Raw genomic sequence first — 21,870 nt, forward strand, 5'->3', positions numbered from 1 at the left:
TGACAGCTTTTTTCCAGTAACGGGAGGCAGGCAGGCAGGTATTGGGTTGTTTCACAGAATCACAGAATGGCCGAGATTGACCTCTGGAGATCATTGAGTCCAACCTCTCTGCTCAAGCAGGGTCCTCTAGAGCATATTTCCCAAGATCACATCCAGGTGGGTTTTGAATATCTCCAGCGAAGGAGACTCCACTACCTCTCGGGGCAACCTGTTCCGGGGCTCTGTCACCCTCACAGTCAAGAAGTTTGTCCTCAGGTTCAGATGGAACTTCCTGTGGTTCAGTTTCTGCCCGTTGCCTCTTGTCCTGTCACTGGGCACCACAGAGAAGAGTCTGGCCCCAGCCTCTTGACACCCCCCCCCTTTCACATACTTGTAGACATTGATCAGATCCCTCCTCAGCCTTCTCTTCTCCAGGCTCGACAGGCCCAGCTCTCTCAGCCTTTCTTCAGAGGAGACATGCTCCAGTCCCCTCATCATCTTGGTAGCCCTCCGCTGGACTCTCTCCAGGAGCTCCATGTCTCTCTTGTACTGGGGAGCCCAGTACAGTACAAGTTAAGCCTCATGCTTAACTTGTCCCCCAGGACTCCCAGGTCCTTCTCGGCAGAGCTACTTTCCAGCAGGTCAACCCCCAGCCTGTCCTGGTACTTGGGGTTCTTCCTCCCCAGGTACAGGACCCTGCACTTGCCTTTGTTGAACTTCACGAGGTTCCTCTCCGCCCAGCTCTCCAGCCTGTCCAGGTCCCTCTGAATGGCAGCACAGCCCTCTGGGGTGTCAGCCACTCCCCCCCAGTTTTGTATCATCAGCAAACTTGCTGAGAGTGCGCTCTGTCCCTTCCTCCAGGTCACTGAGGAACACATTGAACAAGACTGGACCCAGGACTGACCCCTGGGGGACACCGTTAGCTACAGGCCTCCAACTAGACTCTGCGCCACTGACCAGAACCCTCTGAGCTCTGCCATCCGGCCAGTTCTCAATCCACCTCACTGGCCACTCATCCAACCCACACTTCCTTCAGACACTTAAAGTACCTGTTTCTCCCCGCTAATGGGACCCAAGGGTGACTGCTCAGATGGAGCCCTCCACATCAGAGCAGCTAAAAGTAGCTGAGCTGAATCCTATGTGCTGTGTAAGCATATCAGAGAACTGGAGTTCAACCTGTGCAGAAGACATTTCATTAGTAACACATATAATGACTTTTTATTTAGGTAGACCTAATGTTTAGTACAGGGGAACATGTTTCCAAAAATCCCACCATTTTTGGCTGCATTGGGTTGTGTCTCAGCCATGGCGACCCCTGTATTTTAGGGCTGTGAAGCCTGAATACAGCCCAGGACGCAATTTGATCATTTAAATATGGGCACCTAATCCTGTCCTAGGTGTCCCTGCTGCTCCCCTGGAAGGGCATGAGTTGCTTGTGGGTCCTGTGTAACATCTGCCAGCCCCAGGGGTGTCTCAGATCCCCCAGGTCATCTCCAGTAGCAAAGTTTAGGCAGCTGACTTGAGCAATTCTTGAGCAGTGATCCTCAATGCAGTACCTGTTTCTGAGAATGAGTACCTGCTGTACAGGTGTGCGTACCCTGTGACTAGCATGGGTCACTTGCTGCAGAAAGGTCCTAGTTACATGCACCTTCCCTGGAGTTTTGAGTCACCCTTGAATTCTTGGGGGTCTTATAATAGCTGTGAGAATAGACCATGCACTTGCACATCCCCATGCACAGCATGAGATTTTTAGGAACTGCTATTGCTCTTTATCCTGGAGCCTAAGGGATGCACATAAAGAAGAAGCTGCATGTGCATCACTTCTCTCCTTCACTGTGGGCTATGGTTATTAAGGGTCTGGCATCCTGCCTACGATTTGGTTTGCCAGTCCTGGCAGCCTTGGTGGCTCAGCCCAGAGTTTTGGGGAGGAAGCTGATGCGGGCCCCTCTGATCTTACTGGATGCTCGGCCACCCAGGAAGCCTGGTCATATGCAACCCTGACATCACAAGACTGCTTCTTTTCAAGCTCCTTCCCCTTCAGACAGAGCTGGCCAGAGAATTTCACCTCCTGTTTGCACTGATCCCAGCTATGACTTATGGTGCTCAGTGCTGCTACATAGTCCTTGCCCTCCAGTTTGGCAAGAGATTACCATTCAACCTGAATGCCATTTAAAATGCAGCAACTCTCAAATCTCAGTCTATCAAGTGGGATGCCCCGTGATCCCCAGTGCAAAGCTAGGCTCTAAAGAGACCTTGTTGACCATCTGCTCCCAGCCTTGGTGGGGGAGGGATTAGCTGCAGCTCCCATGGACTTCTCTTGCTATAGCTGGGCTCTTCGCCCAGCATCACCATGGTCTCTGCTTTCCCCAGATCTGGCATGTCAGCTGAGCCCTTGTCTGTATTGGGTCCAAATAGTCCTCTTGTTCCTGGTTATGCTTGCCCAAATGGCAGCAGCCAGCTTAGTCTATGGAGACCAAGTAGGCCTAGGGCATCTAGACCCGGGATGGCCTCAGGAATGCCACCGAAGTGTCCCACAGACACCTGGTTAGATAGTGGAGCAACTGGGGTGAAAGGGAAGGAACATGGCATAATAAGCAGCTCCATGAGAGCAAATAAGGGAGCTTCAATGGGGGATGGCCTGCTGTAGGACCTCCATGCACACAGAACTGTGGGAGACATCTGTTGCTTTTTTGAATCCTGTCTCTGCAACCCTGGGATTTGTCAGGCCCAGGCCTGTCACTTGTTTAGGGGAAAGGAGGATCTGGGGGTGGGGGGACAGGGCAGGAAAATCACAGAATCACAGAACAGTTGAGGTTGGGAGAGACTTCTGGAGATCGTCTAGTCCAACCCCCTTGCTCAAAAAAAAAAAGTATGCAAATGCTTCAGAAAACTCCCAGATTCTTTCTGCACATCTCCCCCTCCCAAGCACTACCCATGCTCTGATAAAGGCTGTTATGAGAAGCAGCATTTCAGGAGCTGTTTGGAAATGTTTCTCCCAAAGTATCTCCCCAGACATGGTTTGTGGCAGCTCCCAAGGCCTGCCTGGCCTTCCACTGTGACCTCCCCATCCTGGTTACTGGGGTTTCCCACTGCATTTGCAGGAGACTTCTTCTGCTCCCAATGTCCTCCCTCATTTTTATCTTGGTTTCCAAAGGAAGAGGAGCCTATGAGATTGCTGTAACTATGTGCCCATCTGTTTATTATTTGTCCTATCCCCTTCTCCATTTCAAATCTGCTGGGCTTGTCCTAGCTACATTCAGGGGAAGGGGAGAAAGGCACAAAGCGACTCTGTATTTTGAAAAAGCATGGTTGCTGTGAGCCTCTGGAGAACACATTTACGGTGGGAAAAACTTCAGCAACACAGCTACAGCTACCTGCCCTGTATGTCCTGGCATGAATAGTCAACGCATACATCCTGGTCAGCTCCTTGGTGCACATAACTGACACAGCCACAGTAAGGTCTACCACTCAGCCAGGTAGAAAGACAGTGTGGGATAGTGGAGGTCATGAGGGTCAAGGACGTGAGAGGAAAGGGAAGTGGCACATGACTGTGGTAAACAGGTTACAGGGGCATGGGGATGCTGATGTTGCAGGGGCAGGAGTGGAAACTGAGGGCACAGAAGAGGGCAGGAGACTGGGAATGGTTTGGAGGGGGTTGAGAGCAGCGCTCACACTGGTGGGATCCACCCTTCTTAAGTGGGAGAGGCAAGCTGTGTTGAGTTGCCTCAGCTAAAACCTTAGTGACCCAGCCCTGGTAGCATCAATAATTGCAGTAATCACAGGTATCTGGTCAGAGTCTGTTGCCCTCAGATCCAGCAAGGATCTGGCACTTGTACGTATGACAGCAATGCAATGACAGTTGGCATATTCACTGCTTTTGGACATGGTGATTGAGCAAGCAATGTTCCTGTCTGTTCTCTGGCCCTTGTTTCTCAAACGGACAGCATTTTAGGTTTGACAAGCCAGATGGACCCTGGGAGGAAAGTGTACGATGTATTGTGTTCTTTCACTAGGTTGAGCACTGCAAGCCTTCCCCAGTGGAGAACTGCATGCAGGTTTGGTCCCAGAGTGACATTTCTGCCTTTCTAGGTATAATACGCTGCAGAGCCCAAGCAGGGATGCCTCCCACCCTTCAGCAATTGCTGATCCCTGGGGTGCAGATGGAGGAGAGGGGCTATGGAAAACCAGAAATATAAATACCCTCATCCATCTGTCTGCTTCAAAGGCATTTTAATCCCAGTCTGGAAACAGCCGTCAGCAGCAAGGGCAGTGATCAGAGTGACAGACAGAGCCAGGTGGGCACAGACAGCTACACCCGAGTAAAGGCAAGCTATTCTGGGCCCTGCGGCTGCTGAGGGCTGTGCTTAGCGCAGTTGGGCAGCAGGCCCAATGTGGGAGCAGGCACAGTGTCTCTGTCCCAGGGAGCTCTGGGGTGTCTCTTCTTCTCCCAAGAGGAGACATGTCATGCCCCATCTTTAGGTACCTGCAAAGATGTAGAGGGTGGAGAGGGACATATTAGCGCAGAGGATCTGTTTGGGAAGGGTTTACCCAGCAGGCAGAGAGAGCAGAAGAAACCGTTTTAGCTAGAATTGACCCCGCTTGCCATTCAGACCCCTTGCAGAGGAGTTGCTGAGACATTTGCTGGGCCAATTTCTCTCTAGCAGCTCGCTCTGCCAGGCATGTCTGCCATGCAGATTTGTGGCATTAGATAGGAGATCTCAAATGCAGGGCCTCACTTCCCTGGGAGCCTGGGGCACAAGGGAAGCTACAGTGCAGCCAGCTCTCCCCATGGGGACTGTGCAGTGTCTCCAGGAAAGATCCAGTAAGCCCTGTCCTCAGACAGAGGGGATGAGGAGAGGGCAGCAGTGCAGGCTCTGGGAGGAAGGCCATGAGAGGAATGGGGGTTAGGGTAGTGGAGAGGGGAACTGGAGATGTGCAGTGCCCTGAACAAGGCACCTTTGGGCACTGGGTTGGGAAACGGTGGATCTGCTGATGTATTTTGTAATAACTTGCATCTTTAGCCCAGGAGCCTGTTCCTGGCAGCTTGTTGTTGAAGAGATGCAAGGGAACATGCCACAGTCCAGGGAGTAACATGTGGTCACTCAGCATGCCACCCACTCTGCTCAAGACAGCCAAGGTGCTGCCTATTTTGTGTGGGAGATGACATGTGTTGGTAGCAGGGGCAGATTCAGAGACCTGCCAGGTGCAGCTGTGCTGAGTGGTGATACAGGGGAGATGGCAGTCTGCACTAACAATGCGTCCTCTCCTGCTTCTCTTTGCAATCCCCAGGAGAAGATTGAAATCGCCTTCCTGATCTTCTTTGCCATTGAGGCAATGCTCAAGATAATTGCCTACGGATTTCTTTTCCATACAGACGCCTACCTCCGAAATGGCTGGAATGTGCTTGACTTCTCCATCGTATCCCTGGGGTAATGTAAGGAGGGGAAGCTGCCAATGCTGAGCTTGTCCCATGGCTCATCCATATCCCATCAGTTAGATCATATTTTCTAGTGACCACAGTGGGTTTGGGGGCAGCTTGTAGAGTGGATTCATGCCCTTTTCACATGTGACCCCTTTTTCTTGCCCTGCCCTCTCCTCCTGGGCTCCTCTGTAACACCTGTTTCTTTTTGTCTGACTCCTTCATGTCTCTCAGGTCTCGTTGCCCTGGAGAATGTGAGTAGCATGGGGTCCTTTGGGGTTTGGCACACAGGGAGTGGGTCCACTGGGCACCAGGGGGATGGAAGGGCTCCTGGCTGCCTGGCAGAGCAGGTTAGATCCCAGCAGATGGGTGCCCAGCAGTGGCTGCACCCATGAGCTGGGCTTAGCTAAGAGTCACTCTGTGGGTCAGGCTCAACTTGGCTGGCAGGCCTATCCCTTACTTTCTTGCCTGTAGAACTCTGACTCCCTAGCACGGACTTAGTCTCCATCCTCATGCCCTTGTCTTCCTTCCTTCACCTCTTCCCCTGCCCTGTGCCCTGGCTCTTACAGGCTTTTCACCATGACCCTGGAGCAGATCAATGCGAAGCAAGCAGGGACTTCAGGTGGGAAAGGTGGCTTCGACGTGAAGGCCCTGCGAGCATTTCGTGTGCTGAGACCCCTGCGCCTGGTGTCTGGAGTGCCAAGTGGGTGCTGGTCACCCTGTCAGCATGAAGGGCTGGCGGGTAGATGTGAACCCCTGTCCATAGCTGGGATGGGGGGGGGGCTACAGGACAGGTATCACATTGGTGCTAGCCCACGCTCAGCCAGAATACGGGCGCAGAGGAGCTGCAAATTTTCACTCAACCCTATAGCTTGCAGTTGTCAACATCAGGGCTCTGCAGGTCACAGCATACATGGCTTCCTCCAGGGCTCAGCATCAGCACCATTTGGTAGAGTATGTAAAGGGGGCCACAGTCTCACTCTAGTTTCTCCAGACAGGGATCTCCTTCTCCCATAACTCATGTGAATACAGGCAAGAAGAGAGGAACAGAACAAATGGAGGGGCATGAACCACCCTCCAATAATGTCTGGTAACTGGCTCTGCTGGGATCTTCCAGCTGCTCACATGGTGGGTAGAGAAAAGATTTCCTGCTCCAGGGCTTTCAGTCTCACCTCACCTGTGCCAGCTTTTGATGTTCCCCTCTCTCTCCTTTTCACAAGGGGTATTTTTGGGGAGGTTGCAGGTCTTGAGAGGCTGGCAGAAGTGTGCAAGGCACACCCAAGGCTGTTTGGGAAGGAGCTGACCTCCTCTCCCTTCTCTCTGTTGTAGGCCTTCAGGTTGTCCTGAACTCCATCATCAAGGCCATGGTACCCCTGCTCCACATTGCCCTGTTGGTCCTCTTCATGATCATCATCTACGCCATTGTTGGGCAAGAACTCTTCAAGGGCAAGATGCATAAGACCTGCTACTACATCGGGACAGGTGGGGCTGTGGCAGGCAGCAGCAGGATAGAGGTGTTTGCATGCGGCTGCTTTGGGGACAACAGAGCCTGTCGGCTAGTCCTACCAGCACCAGGCATGGGAATGTGACAGGGAGGAAGGTTATTTCCTAGAGGGCACAGCTCTGGTGACAGTACATGATGTGAGAAGGTGGTGAATGAGTCCCCTTTGGAAAGCTTCAGCAGGAGGTTGGGAGGTGCTGGGACCTGCTCTCCTTATCCTAGCCTGCTGCTTACACCAAAGCTTCCCCCCTCAGATGTGATTGCCACAGTGGAGCCAGAGAAGCCAGCCCCATGCACCAGCTCTGGCCACGGGCGTCATTGCACCATGAATGGCACTGAATGCCGAAGTGGCTGGCCAGGGCCCAACAACGGCATTACTCACTTTGATAACTTTGGCTTCGCCATGCTGACCGTCTACCAGTGCATCACCATGGAGGGCTGGACCGAAGTTCTCTACTGGGTAGGCTCCAGCAGCCTGGGCATGGTACCAGGCTCGGCACACTGGTGACTCCTAGTCCTGCCTCACAGTGGGGCAATTCCCCCCAGTACACAGGACCCCTTAGCAGGGCTAAGGTCTCTCCTGCATTGAAAGGCATCCTGTGCCCACCAAACTTCATACTGCAATCTCCATTTCATCACACACCAGGCGCATCTGCATCTCTGCTGAGCAGGCATTGCCTGAGCTTCCCTCACTTGCCACACAGGCAGAAGTGTACTCTAAGGGTGCTTCAGCTCCCACCTTTGCCTCTGACCTCTCAGGGGATGCCTTGGTCCAGGGCAACCTTTCATTCACAGGAGGAGGGGCAGGTGGTTTGAGCTCCAGGGTATCTGGTGCTGGAGCTTTTCAGAAGGCCAGTGGTCTACTGACATTGTTATCAAGCCACTGAGGCCATGGGGAATGGGTATGGATTGAGTCCAGACATGACTGAGTGGTGGATGTTTCTTGCAGTTCTTGGGAGACTATCTTGGTGAGGTTTGGGCTGAACTCTGCTCCCCAAGTGCTTGGGTCTGACTTTCTCTCCCCTAAGGCTAGGTAGTGGTGAGTGGTGAGGAGCCAGGGCTCAGAGAGGGAAGTGAATGTGCTGCCAGCCCAAATGCTCCTTTCAGAGGGTAAAGCTCCCACAAGCCATTGAAAGGCTCCCAGGGGAGAGACATAGGGTAGACAATGCCTCCCCTTCAGGATGCTTCATCTGCTTTTCTCTTTGCAAGGTGAATGATGCCATTGGGAATGAATGGCCCTGGATCTACTTTGTCAGCCTTATCCTGCTTGGTTCCTTCTTTGTTCTCAACCTGGTGCTGGGGGTGCTTAGCGGGTAAGTGCTGCCTTGTCCTTTGTCTTTGCCAGAAGATGAATGAGCTGAGTGTGGGCCTTAACTGGTTTTAACTATGCAAAAAGAAAGCCTGGACAAGTTTCTGTTCCTTTTCCTTTCCCATTTCCCTTTCCCTTGCATATTTAGAAACATTCAGCCGTGAGTTACCTTCTATATCAGCTGCCATGGCCTGGGGCTGTCCAAGACTTTAGTTCAACACTCAACAAAGAAGTCTCTCTGTAGCATAAGTACATGTTGGCAAACACAGACATTGTGTGTTTGTACTGCAGTCTGCAAGCACCAGAGGTAAAAGGAGCTGAGCAAAGAGCCCAATCAGCAGTAGTCACAAGATACCCATTCCCTCTTCCTGGGTATGCATGGCATTGCTGTCCTGTTGTGAGCCCACATGTTTTTCTTATGGGCAACCTAAGGACACGCCTTTGTGGATGCAAGAGATCCAAGAGAATTATTCTAATTAATATTTCAACAGTCTAATTGAAATACAACAACTAGTTATGATTGATCTGGTTACAATGATCCTAAAACTTACACGCCAAATTATCCAATTACTGCCAATTCCCACAATAACACAGTTAAATCTGTTATGCACATGGTGTGTCGCTTACCCTGGCAGACCTACCTTCTCCTTGTTGCCATGAAAAGGGTGTCCTAATTACTTGCCATGTGATGAGCTCACCTTTCCCACGTGGAGAGCTTGGCACCAGCTTTCTGCCCCTCCAGATGGGTGGGACCCTGCTTGTTCTGGCATTTAGCAGGACTAGAGGTCTCCTGCAGCCTCTACAGTATTGCAACATCTAATGTTAGCCTGTCTAGCCACAGCCCCCTGCAGAAAGGAGCTCCCAAGAAGAGGTAGTGATGGGAAAGAAACCCTGCCTGGCATCAAGGAGATGATGATGTTCTTGCATCATGCAACAGAGCCAAGAGAAAGGAGAGTCAGTAGAGCAGTCTCTTAGTGGTAGGGCATTTCAGGCTTTTATCTTTCTACGAGGACTGGCCTGGGACAGAGCTGTGACATATGGCCCAGGCTACAGCCTCTGTGCTGTCTCCTCCTGAGTCTCACTCTAATGCCTGTCTTGTCCCAGTGAGTTCACCAAAGAACGTGAGAAGGCCAAGTCACGGGGCACGTTTCAGAAGCTGAGAGAGAAGCAGCAGCTGGAGGAGGATCTGAAGGGCTACATGGACTGGATCACCCATGCTGAAGTGATGGACAGCGACCGGGCCAGGGGAGAAGGTACCAGCTCTGCCTGGGCAAAGACACTTAGCGCGGAGGTTAGGTTCCTAACATTGAGAATCGTGGAGGGACAGCAAGATGGGGAGCCGTGCAGAAGTCACAGAGACCAGTTTTGTTTGAAAATCTATGGAACAAAATGCTTTGACTTCTGCAGAACAGTTTCCTCTTCCTTTTTTCCTTTCCTGAATCATTTTAATAAATCTGATCCAAACTAGCAAATAACTTGGCCCTTGTGCAAAACCTCAGCCACCCTATTTAATATTTGCAGAAAGTAACTGCACCTTGCTAACAAGGCCTAGGTCATCTTTCTTTTGCAAAATGCACTTGAAACGGTCATGAGAAGCCATGTGCGCGTGCACTTGTATGGGTAGGAGCGAAGTGCGAGGTTACTAGCTCACACATTAAAAGATATATGTATGAGTTTCCTGACATTGCTTGACAATTTTAAAGATTAGAAGTAGTTCAAGGATGAATAAACAGCCATTTAGCCAGGGATGTGGCGAGGCCTGGGGAGCTCTGGCACAGAACCACCGTATCTATGAGTCAGTCATGTCCTCTGCCAGTGCACTGCAGCCCAGCAAAAAGTGTAGTAACTTTTGATGTCAAGCTGAGCTGATACCTGTGTGTAAAAGGCCTTGGGAAACAATGGGGGAGATCAAAGTCCATGCCTGAAGCCAGTATTCTTAAACATCTGTTGTGCAGCACTTGCTTAGATTACTGTTGATCCCCCATTTTCCTCTGTTCTGGAAGCACCGTGAATGATGGGGGAGCCTATCTATACGCTACTGGCTGTTCAGCCTCCCTTACTGGATTGCTGTTGCTCTTGCTGCAGTGCAGGTGTTCCCAGTTCCTTCTAGTTATTTGGTTTGCATGGGTCAGTCAAAACCACCTGCTAAGGCTCTCCCTGCTGGCTCCCTGGGACTGTATTTCTTATATTCACTTCAAGTGGCAAAGCTCTTTCAGATGTACTCCTGGGAGAGGTCCCTTCCCTGATGTTCTTTCCAAGGAAAGCCTGCGGTGTTGCTCTCCCTATAGGTATGATGCCATTGGATGAAGGAGGGTCGGAGACAGAGAGCTTGTATGAAATTGAGGGCATGAACAAATGGATTGTCTACTTGTGAGTATGCACTGGTTGAACCACCCGCTACTTTGCATGTGGGCTTGCACAGTTTCTCTCTTGCCATCCTGGCTGTGCCAGGCTGTCTTGTCAACTACAGTTCCTTGAGGAAAGCTGAGGGCTGTTAAGGAGGAGCTACAAACATCCAGGATAGGAGACTGCCGGAAATTTTGCTCTGGTATTGGCAAGAAGCCACCTCAGGGTAAATTGCATCTTCACTTTGGAACCAGACTTCAGGCATCCTCTCCTGCCCCATGCAGCATGTCCTGTGATTTCGGAGCTGCACACATGGCAGGAAACCAGAAGTCATTGCAGACCAGAAAGGACTCAGGAGGTGTTTGTATGAATGAAGTGCAAAGCTTGAGTTAACATAGCCAGTGGGCATGTCCCCTGGTTATCTTCCCTTACCCCACAGCCCCCAGTGAGGGTAGCACTATGCATTTCCCCAGCACTCAAATGACCCAACCGATGGCTGACCAGCTCAGCCCTTCCCAGGGAAGGGCTGTGGATAAGGGAGCAGAGGTAGTTCTGCTCTGCTGTCCATAGGCACTGCCCCAGGTGCCAGGGCTGGGCAGGACCTGCTGGCCAGCCCTGCATGACTCTTTTGGCTTGTCTCTTTAGCCGCCAGTGGAGGCGTTGGAACCGAATGTTTCGTAGGAAGTGCAGGGATGTGGTGAAGTCCAAGTTCTTCTACTGGCTTGTCATCCTGCTCGTGGCACTGAACACCTTGTCCATTGCCTCTGAACACTACTTGCAGCCCGACTGGCTGACACGGGTGCAAGGTGAGCAAAGAGCACTAGAGTGAGGGAAGGCTCTGGACACCCTGCTGCCATGCAAACATATCCACACACTCATCCTGCATGTACAGGTCACACTAGCATAGCACGGGGCCTTTTAGACACATTCAAACTTGCTCACACACACAAACACTTTTTGCACACAAATGTGTGTGCACCATCAGCACAGCACTGTCACACAATGGCACATAGCACATGCACAGTGTGTACGCTTATACATACAGAGTGTATACTCTTCGCACATGGTCTTGCACAGTGTGCACACACAGAGTGCATGTATTTACCACTGAACACACAGTGTATACACACCCACACACTTGCACACAAAGTATAGCCACAAACATACACACATGCAGTCACACCACATGCACTCACATGTGAATACATACATGCACACACAGAATACAGCCATGCACACATGAATTCACGGTTCAGCCACATGTACACACACACACAGAGCCCAGCACACGCACACTACATGCAGAGACACATATATGGACAAACTGCATGCACTGATATGCATGGTACAAACACAGGCTCACAAATGCAAGCACATGGTTGTAGATGTGTTATCCATCTCATCCTTCTCTCCTGGGTGCTCCCTAGAAGAAGGTTTTTCTGCAGCTGCCACTCAGGGGTCAGTGGTGGGCAGAGAAGGGAGGTGGGGAGCATTACCCTCATGCTATGCCAGGCTGAGATGAAGAGGTCCATGCTCTGATGGGCTGGGTCTCCCACCCTAGACAATGCGAACCGGGTGCTGCTGTCACTCTTTGCGGCTGAGATGCTGCTGAAGATGTATGCACTGGGCCTGCGCCAGTACTTCATGTCCCTTTTCAACCGCTTTGACTGCTTTGTGGTGTGCGCGGGGATCTTGGAGACCATCCTGGTGGAGCTCAGCACCCTCTCACCCTTGGGCATCTCTGTGCTGCGTTGCATCCGGCTCCTCCGCATCTTCAAGATCACCAGGTTAGTGCAGGAGCTCTGTGGGCTCTGTGGGCTCACTGCCCTCCAAAGCCTCACTGGCCTTGTCCCTTCAGAGGGCTGCAGTGTGAACAGAGCTAGGAGCTCCTAATGGGAGAGGCAAGGCCAAAGTGGGGACTTCGTCCTCAGGACGAGGTCTGGAAGGAGGGAGGAGGACAGAGCAGGTATTTCTGGAAGGCTTCCAGAGGCTTCTTCCTCTTGCTCTGGGTTCTGGTGTGTTGTGAAGGGGGGTGCTGTGTGCTAGGACTCTTGGGTTCTGCTTCTGGCACCAACTCACTACATGTTCATCCCCTGCTCCTGTCTGGTGGAGCCCTGTATAGACAGTGAGGTGTCTTGCACAGTCTTGCACACTATACTTGGAGCTTCATTTCCACCTCCTGGGGCCTGACTGGAGAAGTCCTAGCTTCCAGCCGTGTGAGGGATACTGGGCCAGAGCCCCCTTGCTGGGCTGCTGATGCAGCTCTCTGGGCAGAGCAGCATTTTCCTGCTGCCCTGGTCCTACCTCCAGCCTGCTCTAGTCATTCCCCTCCCACATACTTCTGTCTCTCCCCTCCCCAGGTACTGGACATCTCTGAGCAACCTGGTGGCCTCCCTGCTCAACTCGGTCCGCTCTATCGCATCTCTGCTCCTTCTCCTCTTCCTCTTCATTATTGTCTTTGCCCTGCTCGGTATGCAGCTCTTTGGAGGCAAGTATGACTTTGAAGATATGGAAGTGTGGCGCAGCACATTTGACAACTTCCCCCAGGCCCTCATCAGTGTCTTCCAGGTATGGACTGTGGCAAACAGGGCAGAGGGCTGGGAGATAGGATGCCTGGGGTCTTACCTGGCCTGTGTGTCTCCTGGCGAGAGCCAGGGTTTAGGAGAGAGATGTAGGTTTGCAGGAGATGGTGTAGCTTTGAGGCTGGGGCACAGAGATGAGACTGGGGTCATGGGAGGCAGCACTGGTTCAGGGCTGGAGGAGGGAGATCAGATCAGGCTGTAGGATATTGTCCTGCTCTGGTGCAGGTGCTCTGTAATTCTCATTCCTGCCTCACGTTATCCCTGCTCTACTCCCAGATCCTGACGGGAGAGGACTGGAATTCAATCATGTATAATGGGATCATGGCCTACGGGGGCCCATCCTTCCCTGGCATGCTGGTCTGCATCTACTTCATCATTCTCTTTGTCTGTGGGAACTGTATCCTCCACCTATGAAGCCAGGTCCAGGCTTCCCGTCCCCTGGCTCAGTGACTCCATAGTATCGCTGAAAGGGGCTGTGCAGGGGCCGATGAAAAGCAGGGGGCTGCCTTAACCCTTTCAGTGCTGAACAGCAGTGGATCAAAATACAGGCTTCGGGGCTTGCACTGGTGGTGTTCGGGGTCCAGAGGCTGGAGGAAAACACACCACAAGGGCAGATTTCAATGACTGACAGACAGATGTTCAGGCATCAGTCAATGAAAAAACAAGACTAAGCTGGATGAACTGAGCCAAGACAGGGATGGGTCAGTCAACCAAGGGCTCAGGGCCTGCGGGGAAGAAGAATGTGTGCAGAGTCAAAGATCACCAACCAGTCTCATGGGCTGAGCTCCAGGAATGGTTTTCAGGGCAACCTGGAGATCACAGGCAGTCTGGCTACATCCTTCTAAGGGGAACCATCTCCCACATGTCCTTAGCACTGTACCTCCAGATATACTTCTCAATGTTTTCCTGGCTATTGCGGTCGATAACCTGGCTGAGGCTGAGAGCCTGACCTCAGCCCAGAAGGCCAAAGCAGAGGAGCGCAAGCGGCGGAAGATGTCTAGGTGAATGTCTCAGTCCCTGGCAGTGGGAGCTCCCAAACCAGGTGCTTCAGTGCACGGGTACCCATGGCATCAGCTGTGCCTCTGCCCTGGATTCACTCTCTCCTCTCCTCTCCTCTCCTCTCCTCTCCTCTCCTCTCCTCTCCTCTCCTCTCCTCTCCTCTCCTCTCCTCTCCTCTCCTCTCCTCTCCTCTCCTCTCCTCTCCTCTCCTCTCCTCTCCTCTCCTCTCCTCTCCTCTCCCCTCCTCTCCTCTCCCCTCCTCTCCCCTCCTCTCCCCTCCCCTCCCCTCCCCTCCCCTCCCCTCCCCTCCCCTCCCCTCCTCTCCTCTCCTCTCCTCTCCTCTCCTCTCCTCCAGAGGTTACCCAGAGAAGTCTGAAGATGAGAAGCAGCTTTTGGCAAAGAAGCTTGAGCAGAAAGCAAAGGGAGAAGGGATTCCCACAACAGCCAAGGTCAGTGCTGGTAGGGCCAGGACTTAGGGAGGTTCTGGTGAAGGACCAGGCACCTTTCTGCCACTAGCCAAGACTGATAGTGCCTTAAAGGCTTGGAATCAACCTGAGTCTGGACTTTGCTGGGCCAGAATGACTGTCACCTTAGCATCCTCTGGTGATGGAACCTCTTTGGGGCTCCGGCACGACCTGCTGCCTGGTGGAACCCCAGAGCTGAATGTTCCCAGCCACTGCTGGGGAGCCTTTTCAGTGATTCATTTCCTTGGACACAGCCAGCTGGCAGTAGCTGAAGCGGGCTGGTGTATGCCAGCGTGGAGGGGAGCAGGGCAGGGCAGCAGCATCCCAGACTCACATTCACACATTTTCAGTGTTCACACCAGCACTCCCTGTGCACAGAGCCTTCTGCTCAGCCAGGATGACTGTGTGCTGAGCTGCCTGTTATGAATGTCTGGCCTGCAGCTCTTTCCCTGTACCGAGATACTCCATAGGAATCAGCTCAAGAATCACTCCATGTCTTGGTCCACTCATCGTACAAGTGCAAGGCCCAGAGCGCTTTACCGGCACATATTCCCCTATCCAATCCTCTTAGTATTGCTCTTTGCTCAGATTGCAGCATCCTTGAAGTTTTTCCCCACACCCTGCTTCATCCTTGCCCAGGGACCCATGTGCTTGGTGTTGTGTGGGCAGCACTGCTTGTACTACATGGCTTCCAGGCTACTGGGGTCTGGCTGACCTGCAGTGTTCAGCAGCAATATTGGCACACTCAGCTGCCTGTCCTCTTTGTCTCTCCCTTCTTTCAGTTAAAAGTGGACGAGTTTGAATCCAACGTCAATGAGATCAAAGACCCCTACCCTTCTGCAGACTTCCCAGGTGAGACTTGTCCCTGGAAGGACAGCAGGAAAGCTGGGGAGACACTGCAGGGAATGGTACCACCATGCTGGCTGTGTGAGGGGTGAAGGCGCAGCCATCCCCCCCAGCCTCAGGGCAGTAAGGTCTTTCTAGCACAGGAGTCAGATCAGGATCACAGGATCACTTTCCCTCTCCCTCTCCGGGTGACCTTTTTCTTTTCCCTCTCTGTGGCCACCCTGCAGGTGATGATGAGGAAGATGAGCCTGAAATTCCTCTGAGCCCTCGGCCACGTCCCCTGGCAGAGCTACAGCTGAAAGAGAAAGCTGTGCCTATGCCTGAAGCCAGCTCCTTCTTCATCTTCAGCCCCACCAACAAGTAGGTACTCATCTTTCTCCCTGCATGATGGAACCAGGGCTGTCTTGGGTACCTCCGGCACAAACCTTTCCCCACAGGGAGCCAACTCACTGCGACAACAGTGTCTTCTCCATGGAAGAGCTAGCACAGACATCCCTTCATGTCCAGGGCCCTCCTGTTCCTAAGGTTTAGCCATAACCCTCCTTCAGGTTGTTGCAGCTCCGTCTGATTTCCCTCTGGCCCCATGACAGTGTCTCTTGCCATCCCTGTCTGCTGCAGGTTTCGGATGCTGTGCCACAGAATTGTCAATGCCACCTGGTTCACCAACTTCATCCTGCTCTTCATCCTGCTCAGCAGCATCTCACTGGCGGCTGAGGATCCCATCCGAGCTGAGTCCTTCCGCAACCAGGTGCCCACGTGGCTCCAGAGGGATGGAATGGGTGGGAAGACTTCACAGCAACCCTCATTTCCCCAGTAAGCAGAGACCTACTTAATGGGCATCGTGCCCAGGCAGGTTTTGGTACCTGTGATTTTTTTCTCCCTATGACAGACTTTTATGCAGAGAACAGGAGTCTCCGTAAGAGCTCCCTATTTCTCTTCCGGTCTCCAGGGAGAAAGTCTTCTAGCATACCTGCTTACCCTGCTCTTACTTTGTGTCCAAGGAAGAATTAGTCTGAGGGACTAGGACTCCTAGGTTCAGCCCTGACTATGGGAGGGCAATACCTTCTGGGAGAGGAGGCTAATTATGTTATGTTCTCAGTGCGTGATAGGGACAGGATGGTACTGCTTCATGCCTTAGCTCACTTCTAGGTGAAGAGCTCTGCCTGCCAGGGGTGCAAGATTATCTTAGTTCAAAGTTGTGGTGGCTTACTGGGGATAGGGACATCCCGTGAGCCAGCAAACTGGGCCACTGGGGTGTGCAGCACCCTGAAATGCTCCCTAGATGGAGCAGAGATAGCTGCAAGCCTAGCCATTCAAGGCATGTATGGGCCTGGCAGGGGCTTAGTGGGTCTGACAGAGAGACAGTTTTCCAGGGTGCTCAGTGATTTTGGAGATTAGATGCTTTCAGGTGAATCAGGTGAAGCCTCATTCACTTGCAAAGAGCTTGGTCTTAGGGTGAAAGTTTGACCATGCACTGATGAAAATCAGCAAAGCTGAGGGAAGCTCATGAGACTTCTTAGAATCAAGTTTGCAGGCTCTGTTTAGCTAGATGGGCTCTCCCATCCACAGAGTGGAAGGCAAACCACAATACCAGGACATTTGAACACACTGCAGTATTTCTCATGTCACCACAATCTCATCAATTTCTGGTATTTCTGTCTCCAGATTCTTGGATATTTTGACATTGGCTTCACCTCTGTCTTCACAGTTGAAATTGTCTTGAAGGTGAGTCCCTCTGCCCCCATGGCCCTTGCCATGCGCAGCCCCTCCAGGTGCCTCCAGGTTGTCTACCTGGACTTCAGCAAGGCTTTTGACACTGTCTCCCATCACATCCTCCTAGGTAAGCTCAGGAAGTGTGGGCTAGACGAGTGGACAGTGAGGTGGATTGAGAACTGGCTGGATGGCCGAGCTCAGAGGGTTGTGGTGAATGGCGCAGAGTCATTCCCTTACGAAACACTTTGCAAAAGAGAAAACAGTGAAAAGCTGACAAGAGAAACAGTAATTCAAAGAGCTGTTGAGTGCTGCTCCCTCTGCAGTCTCTTTGCTTTTCTCTTCTTTAATTTTTTGAATGATTGGGAAATTTTCTGTCTCCAGTCAGTGCAGCATGGAGGATTTCCAGCTCACCTGAAGTCTGCTCCCTGGGTGGCTCCAGAGCAAGGGGTCTGAGCAGGATAGGGTCCGCAGCCCACGAGTCTGTGTGAAGACCCTCTTGTGACATCTGTCCCAGGGCTGTAGAGTGACCATGTCCCTGAGCCTTGCCTGGCCTTTCTACTAACTCCCTCTGCTCCCCAGATGACAGCATACGGCGCTTTCCTGCACAAAGGATCCTTCTGCAGGAACTCATTCAACATCCTCGACCTACTCGTTGTCGCTGTATCTCTCATCTCCATGGGAATTGAGTAAGCACCTCCATACTACACAGGGGTCAGCACTGGTCTCTTCAGCCAGGCAGGCCAGCTTGGGTGCTGCAGTTCCCTAGGTTAAATGGAAAGGGAACAGCCATCCCTTGGGTTGTTACCCATGTATTAATGCCTGTAAAGTGTCTGTTGCTGCCACACTAAGAAGAATAGGGCATAGATGGCTGGGAGGCAGGGAGAAAAAACTCTTTCGGTGTCAAAGTCAAACATCCAGGCAGAAATTCAATTTGGAATTGCTTTCTCCAGCCACCGGTGTCCTATGGCCTTGTACAGCGTGATGGCTTAGTGACATCTGCACATCTTGGCCATCCCTCACTTCTCACCCATGATCGTGGCCTGGCCTCCCTGGCTGCTTGGCAGGTCCATGTCAAGCTGGACTGGGCAGAGGTATTGCCCCTTCTCAGCTCTGTCTTCCTCTCCAGGTCCAGTGCCATCTCGGTGGTAAAGATCCTCCGGGTGCTGAGGGTTCTGAGGCCTCTGCGAGCCATTAACAGGGCAAAGGGGCTGAAGGTAAGAGGGAGGACAGGGACAGAGTCCTCAACCCATGGGAGTCCTGCTGTGAGGTTATGTGGCAGGCTCCACACTCTTTGGGGTTTGCCAGGCTGGGAACTCAATTTCCCATCCTTAGGGGATGCAGTATGTGGAAGGGGCTTACCTGATCCCACTGTCCTTGGTAGGATCCTGCTTTCACCTGCCTCTCTTCCTGGGTCCAGTCCCTACAGTGAGTGAGAGGGAGGGCTGGAGGACCCTCCCTGAGAAGTGCTCACATGTGCTCTGTCTTCACCTTCTACAGCATGTGGTCCAGTGTGTGTTTGTGGCCATCAAGACTATTGGCAACATTGTGGTCGTCACAACATTGCTGCAATTCATGTTTGCCTGCATTGGGGTCCAGCTCTTCAAGGTGAGAGATGTCTGCTACAGGCAGGAGAGGTGTCCTCCTGTTCACGGATGTTCTGGACAGACTTTTTTAGCCATAACCCTCAAGGGAAACTATGTCCCAGCGCTGGAGTTAGCACAGATCATACTCTGAAAGGAGACCTGCCTGCACTAGACCTCCAGGAAGACGAGTCAACTGGTGGGAAGGATGGCAGGGAATTGTTGGGTTCAGACAATACACACAAATGGACCAGCTCCCTCTTCCCACTTACTGCCTCAGTTTCTCCTCTCTAAGATGGCAAGTGCTTGTGATTTCCTTTAGCACTTTGGATGCACCTTTTCTACAGGAGCACCCTTGCTCTCTGGCCCCTTGCTGCTCCCTGGGACTATTCTTAGCAAAGGCAGAGCTAGCCCTGGCTGAGTTCAGGTTTATTGGGCTTAAATTCCCAGTTGATGTGGGGAGAACTCTCAGGATTCCCTGCAAACTCAGCAGAGCTGTCAGCATACATTAGATTTTAGTTGCTTCTGTAGTTACTTTTTCATTCCCTGTTTTCCAAATAATTGGCTACTAGATGGGATCAGTTGGCTCTGGCCCTTGGAAAATTTGTTCCCACTGCAGTACTAGGCAGCTTTTGTTTGTCTCAACCTAGAATTGACCACAGGGTCTACCATGGCCCCTGAGACACCTGAGCTCAGGGCTGGGTTGTGTTGACAAGTGGAGTGGGAAGGCCCACAGTGCTATGTGGCAGATCTCAGAAGCAGCACAGATGCAAGGTGGGGATTGACTGTGATCTGTGAAAAAGTTAAACTTCCCCAGGGATTCTAAAGTCCTGGCAAAATCATAGTCTCTTCTAATCTCTGTTAAATGCAGGGGAAGTTTTACAGCTGTACAGATCCATCCAAGTTGACGGAAAAGGAGTGCAGGTAAGAGCTCTGGACAGCACAGCCCAGTTGGGTACACTGTGAGGCAGAGGCCAGGGAGGTGAAGGCTGGGGAGCAGATTGCTTGTGTTTCTGCAAGGGGATCTTGCAGTCAAAAGTGGGATTTGGGGTCTCGTGCTGCTCTCCCTTGCCCTGGTGTAAACTGTGAATAAGCACAGGGTCATCTTTCCCTTCCAGGCATCACGCAGCCGTGGGCCTGTGCTGCACCAGGCAGGCAGGAAGAGGCATGGCCCTGTAAGCATTGCATCCTTCCCATTGCAGGGGCTATTTCATCACCTATGTGGACGGGGACCCCACGCAGATTGTGATGCTTGAGCGCAAGTGGTTGCACAATGACTTCCACTTTGACAACGTCCTCTCAGCAATGATGTCGCTTTTCACTGTCTCCACCTTCGAGGGCTGGCCACAGTGAGTCTGCAGACAGGGGCATGGGGCTAGCCAAGGGATCAGACCTGTGCTGGAAGCAGGTCATTGCCACCTGGCTCAGATTAACAGTCGTGAGGTAAGAGGCATTTTCCAAGGAAAAAAGTTGCCCAGGCCAAGGAGCAGGGCTAGCCCTCCTGGTGGGGGCTGTAGGGCAGACAGGAAGGTCCTGGCAGCCCTATTCCACACCTCTTAGATTTGGGATGTCCCCAGAGCTCTCCATGTCCTTTAAGAAAACACATACTTTTTCTCCCAGTCAGACTCCCTGTTGCTTCGCTGTCCCCACTGTAGGCTTCTGTACAAGGCCATCGACACTAATGCTGAGGATACGGGCCCTATCTACAACTACCGGGTGGAGATTGCAATGTTCTTCATCATCTACATCATCCTTATTGCCTTCTTCATGATGAACATCTTTGTGGGCTTTGTCATTGTCACCTTCCAGGAGCAGGGGGAGAGCGAGTACAAGAACTGTGAGCTAGACAAAAACCAGGTACTGAGACTGCTGGGGCAGGGGATCCTGGTGCTTCTGGGTTAGGGTGAATTTGAACTGTTCTGGGTTTTAGCGCTTCTGGGGCAGCCTGAGTTCGATCAGCCTTTCTTGCTGGCACTGCCAGAGCAAGGTGAATTGAAGCTGCACCGGGGCATCAGCTCCCAGCACTCTGGAGCAGGATAAGTTGGACTAGTGCCCAATACAAGGACTCCTGGCGCAAGATAAGCCGGACCAAAATTGGGTAGTAGCTTTCCAAGGGCAGAGCAAAGTGGACCAGAAGGAAGGACTGGGCCTTCAGGTTCAGGGTGGGTGCCCACACTGAGCTGGAGCAAAGGGCTGGAGACACCAGGGGAGACAGAAGCAGCAGTGAGACCAGCATTGTCAGAGGACACAGCACATGCTGGTGAGGAGAACTAGATATGGATGCCTGCAGGCTAGAAGGAGGTGCTGGGATGCCCAGGTGCTGAGCAAGCCTGTAGATGCAGCGTGGGCACTTTGAGCGATGTGCAATGGATGGTGTGCACATGAACCCTGCAAGGATGACCTTAGCCAGCCAGGGAGGGAAGTGCCTGCTCAGTAACTCTGAAATGTGGAGAGAAAATCCAATACCCTTTGCACCCATAGTGTCCATGATGCCCTCAGGCTGCCCTCTGCCAATCCTGAGAGACCCTGCGAAAGTGCCATGAAAGCCAGACAGCCTGGCAGATTGGGGGGGGGGGAGGGGCAGCACGAGGGAACAGCATGACAAACTTTGGAAGGCAAGCAGTGGCTTTGGAAACTTAGTCCCATGTGAGTGCTTGATAGTGGTCTCTGCTGAAAGCACAGCAGATACTTGAAACATCATTCTTCTTGGCCTGTGTGGCTGGGCTAAAAAAGAATGGGGGATCTAGCTTGTGTCTCTGGGGATGGACAGCATTGCCACTGGTGCTGGCTGTGTGCCTATGCCACTGGCGCTGCCCTATGCCCCTCTATGTGCATCACATATGTCCCCCTCTTCCCCAGCGCCAGTGTGTGCAGTATGCGCTGAAAGCTCGCCCGCTGAGGCGCTACATCCCCAAGAACCCCTACCAGTATCAGATCTGGTACGTGGTCACCTCCTCCTATTTTGAGTACCTCATGTTCTTCCTGATCTTGCTGAACACCATCTGCCTGGGCATGCAGGTAAGGGGGCAGAGTGCCGACCACAGGTGATGAAGGGGTGTCAACAGTGCCAGACCCACTGGTTCAGTGCTATTACTTTCAGAGAGCTTCTGGAGAGAGGATCCCATATGGCAA

At 52.3% G+C, this 21,870-nt stretch overlaps 1 protein-coding gene across 1 annotated transcript in view; it reads left to right on the forward strand.

The window, feature by feature from the left end:
* Positions 1-21,870, forward strand: part of CACNA1S (calcium voltage-gated channel subunit alpha1 S) — a 46,551-nt gene that overhangs the window by 6,743 nt on the left and 17,938 nt on the right. The window contains exons 3-26 of the mRNA XM_009667371.2: positions 5,269-5,408; positions 5,968-6,101; positions 6,728-6,880; positions 7,154-7,359; positions 8,109-8,212; positions 9,313-9,461; positions 10,497-10,578; positions 11,200-11,360; positions 12,116-12,341; positions 12,915-13,122; positions 13,413-13,533; positions 14,023-14,137; positions 14,491-14,584; positions 15,382-15,451; positions 15,673-15,805; positions 16,064-16,193; positions 17,111-17,170; positions 17,738-17,844; positions 18,285-18,372; positions 18,656-18,763; positions 19,610-19,662; positions 19,941-20,087; positions 20,394-20,595; positions 21,598-21,756. Of these exons, the coding sequence (XP_009665666.2) occupies positions 5,269-5,408; positions 5,968-6,101; positions 6,728-6,880; positions 7,154-7,359; positions 8,109-8,212; positions 9,313-9,461; positions 10,497-10,578; positions 11,200-11,360; positions 12,116-12,341; positions 12,915-13,122; positions 13,413-13,533; positions 14,023-14,137; positions 14,491-14,584; positions 15,382-15,451; positions 15,673-15,805; positions 16,064-16,193; positions 17,111-17,170; positions 17,738-17,844; positions 18,285-18,372; positions 18,656-18,763; positions 19,610-19,662; positions 19,941-20,087; positions 20,394-20,595; positions 21,598-21,756 (3,150 nt within the window). The remainder of the gene's footprint in view (positions 1-5,268; positions 5,409-5,967; positions 6,102-6,727; positions 6,881-7,153; positions 7,360-8,108; positions 8,213-9,312; positions 9,462-10,496; positions 10,579-11,199; positions 11,361-12,115; positions 12,342-12,914; positions 13,123-13,412; positions 13,534-14,022; positions 14,138-14,490; positions 14,585-15,381; positions 15,452-15,672; positions 15,806-16,063; positions 16,194-17,110; positions 17,171-17,737; positions 17,845-18,284; positions 18,373-18,655; positions 18,764-19,609; positions 19,663-19,940; positions 20,088-20,393; positions 20,596-21,597; positions 21,757-21,870) is intronic.

This window comes from Struthio camelus, chromosome 24, assembly GCF_040807025.1.
Source record: "Struthio camelus isolate bStrCam1 chromosome 24, bStrCam1.hap1, whole genome shotgun sequence".
Classification (NCBI taxonomy): Eukaryota; Metazoa; Chordata; class Aves; order Struthioniformes; family Struthionidae; genus Struthio; species Struthio camelus.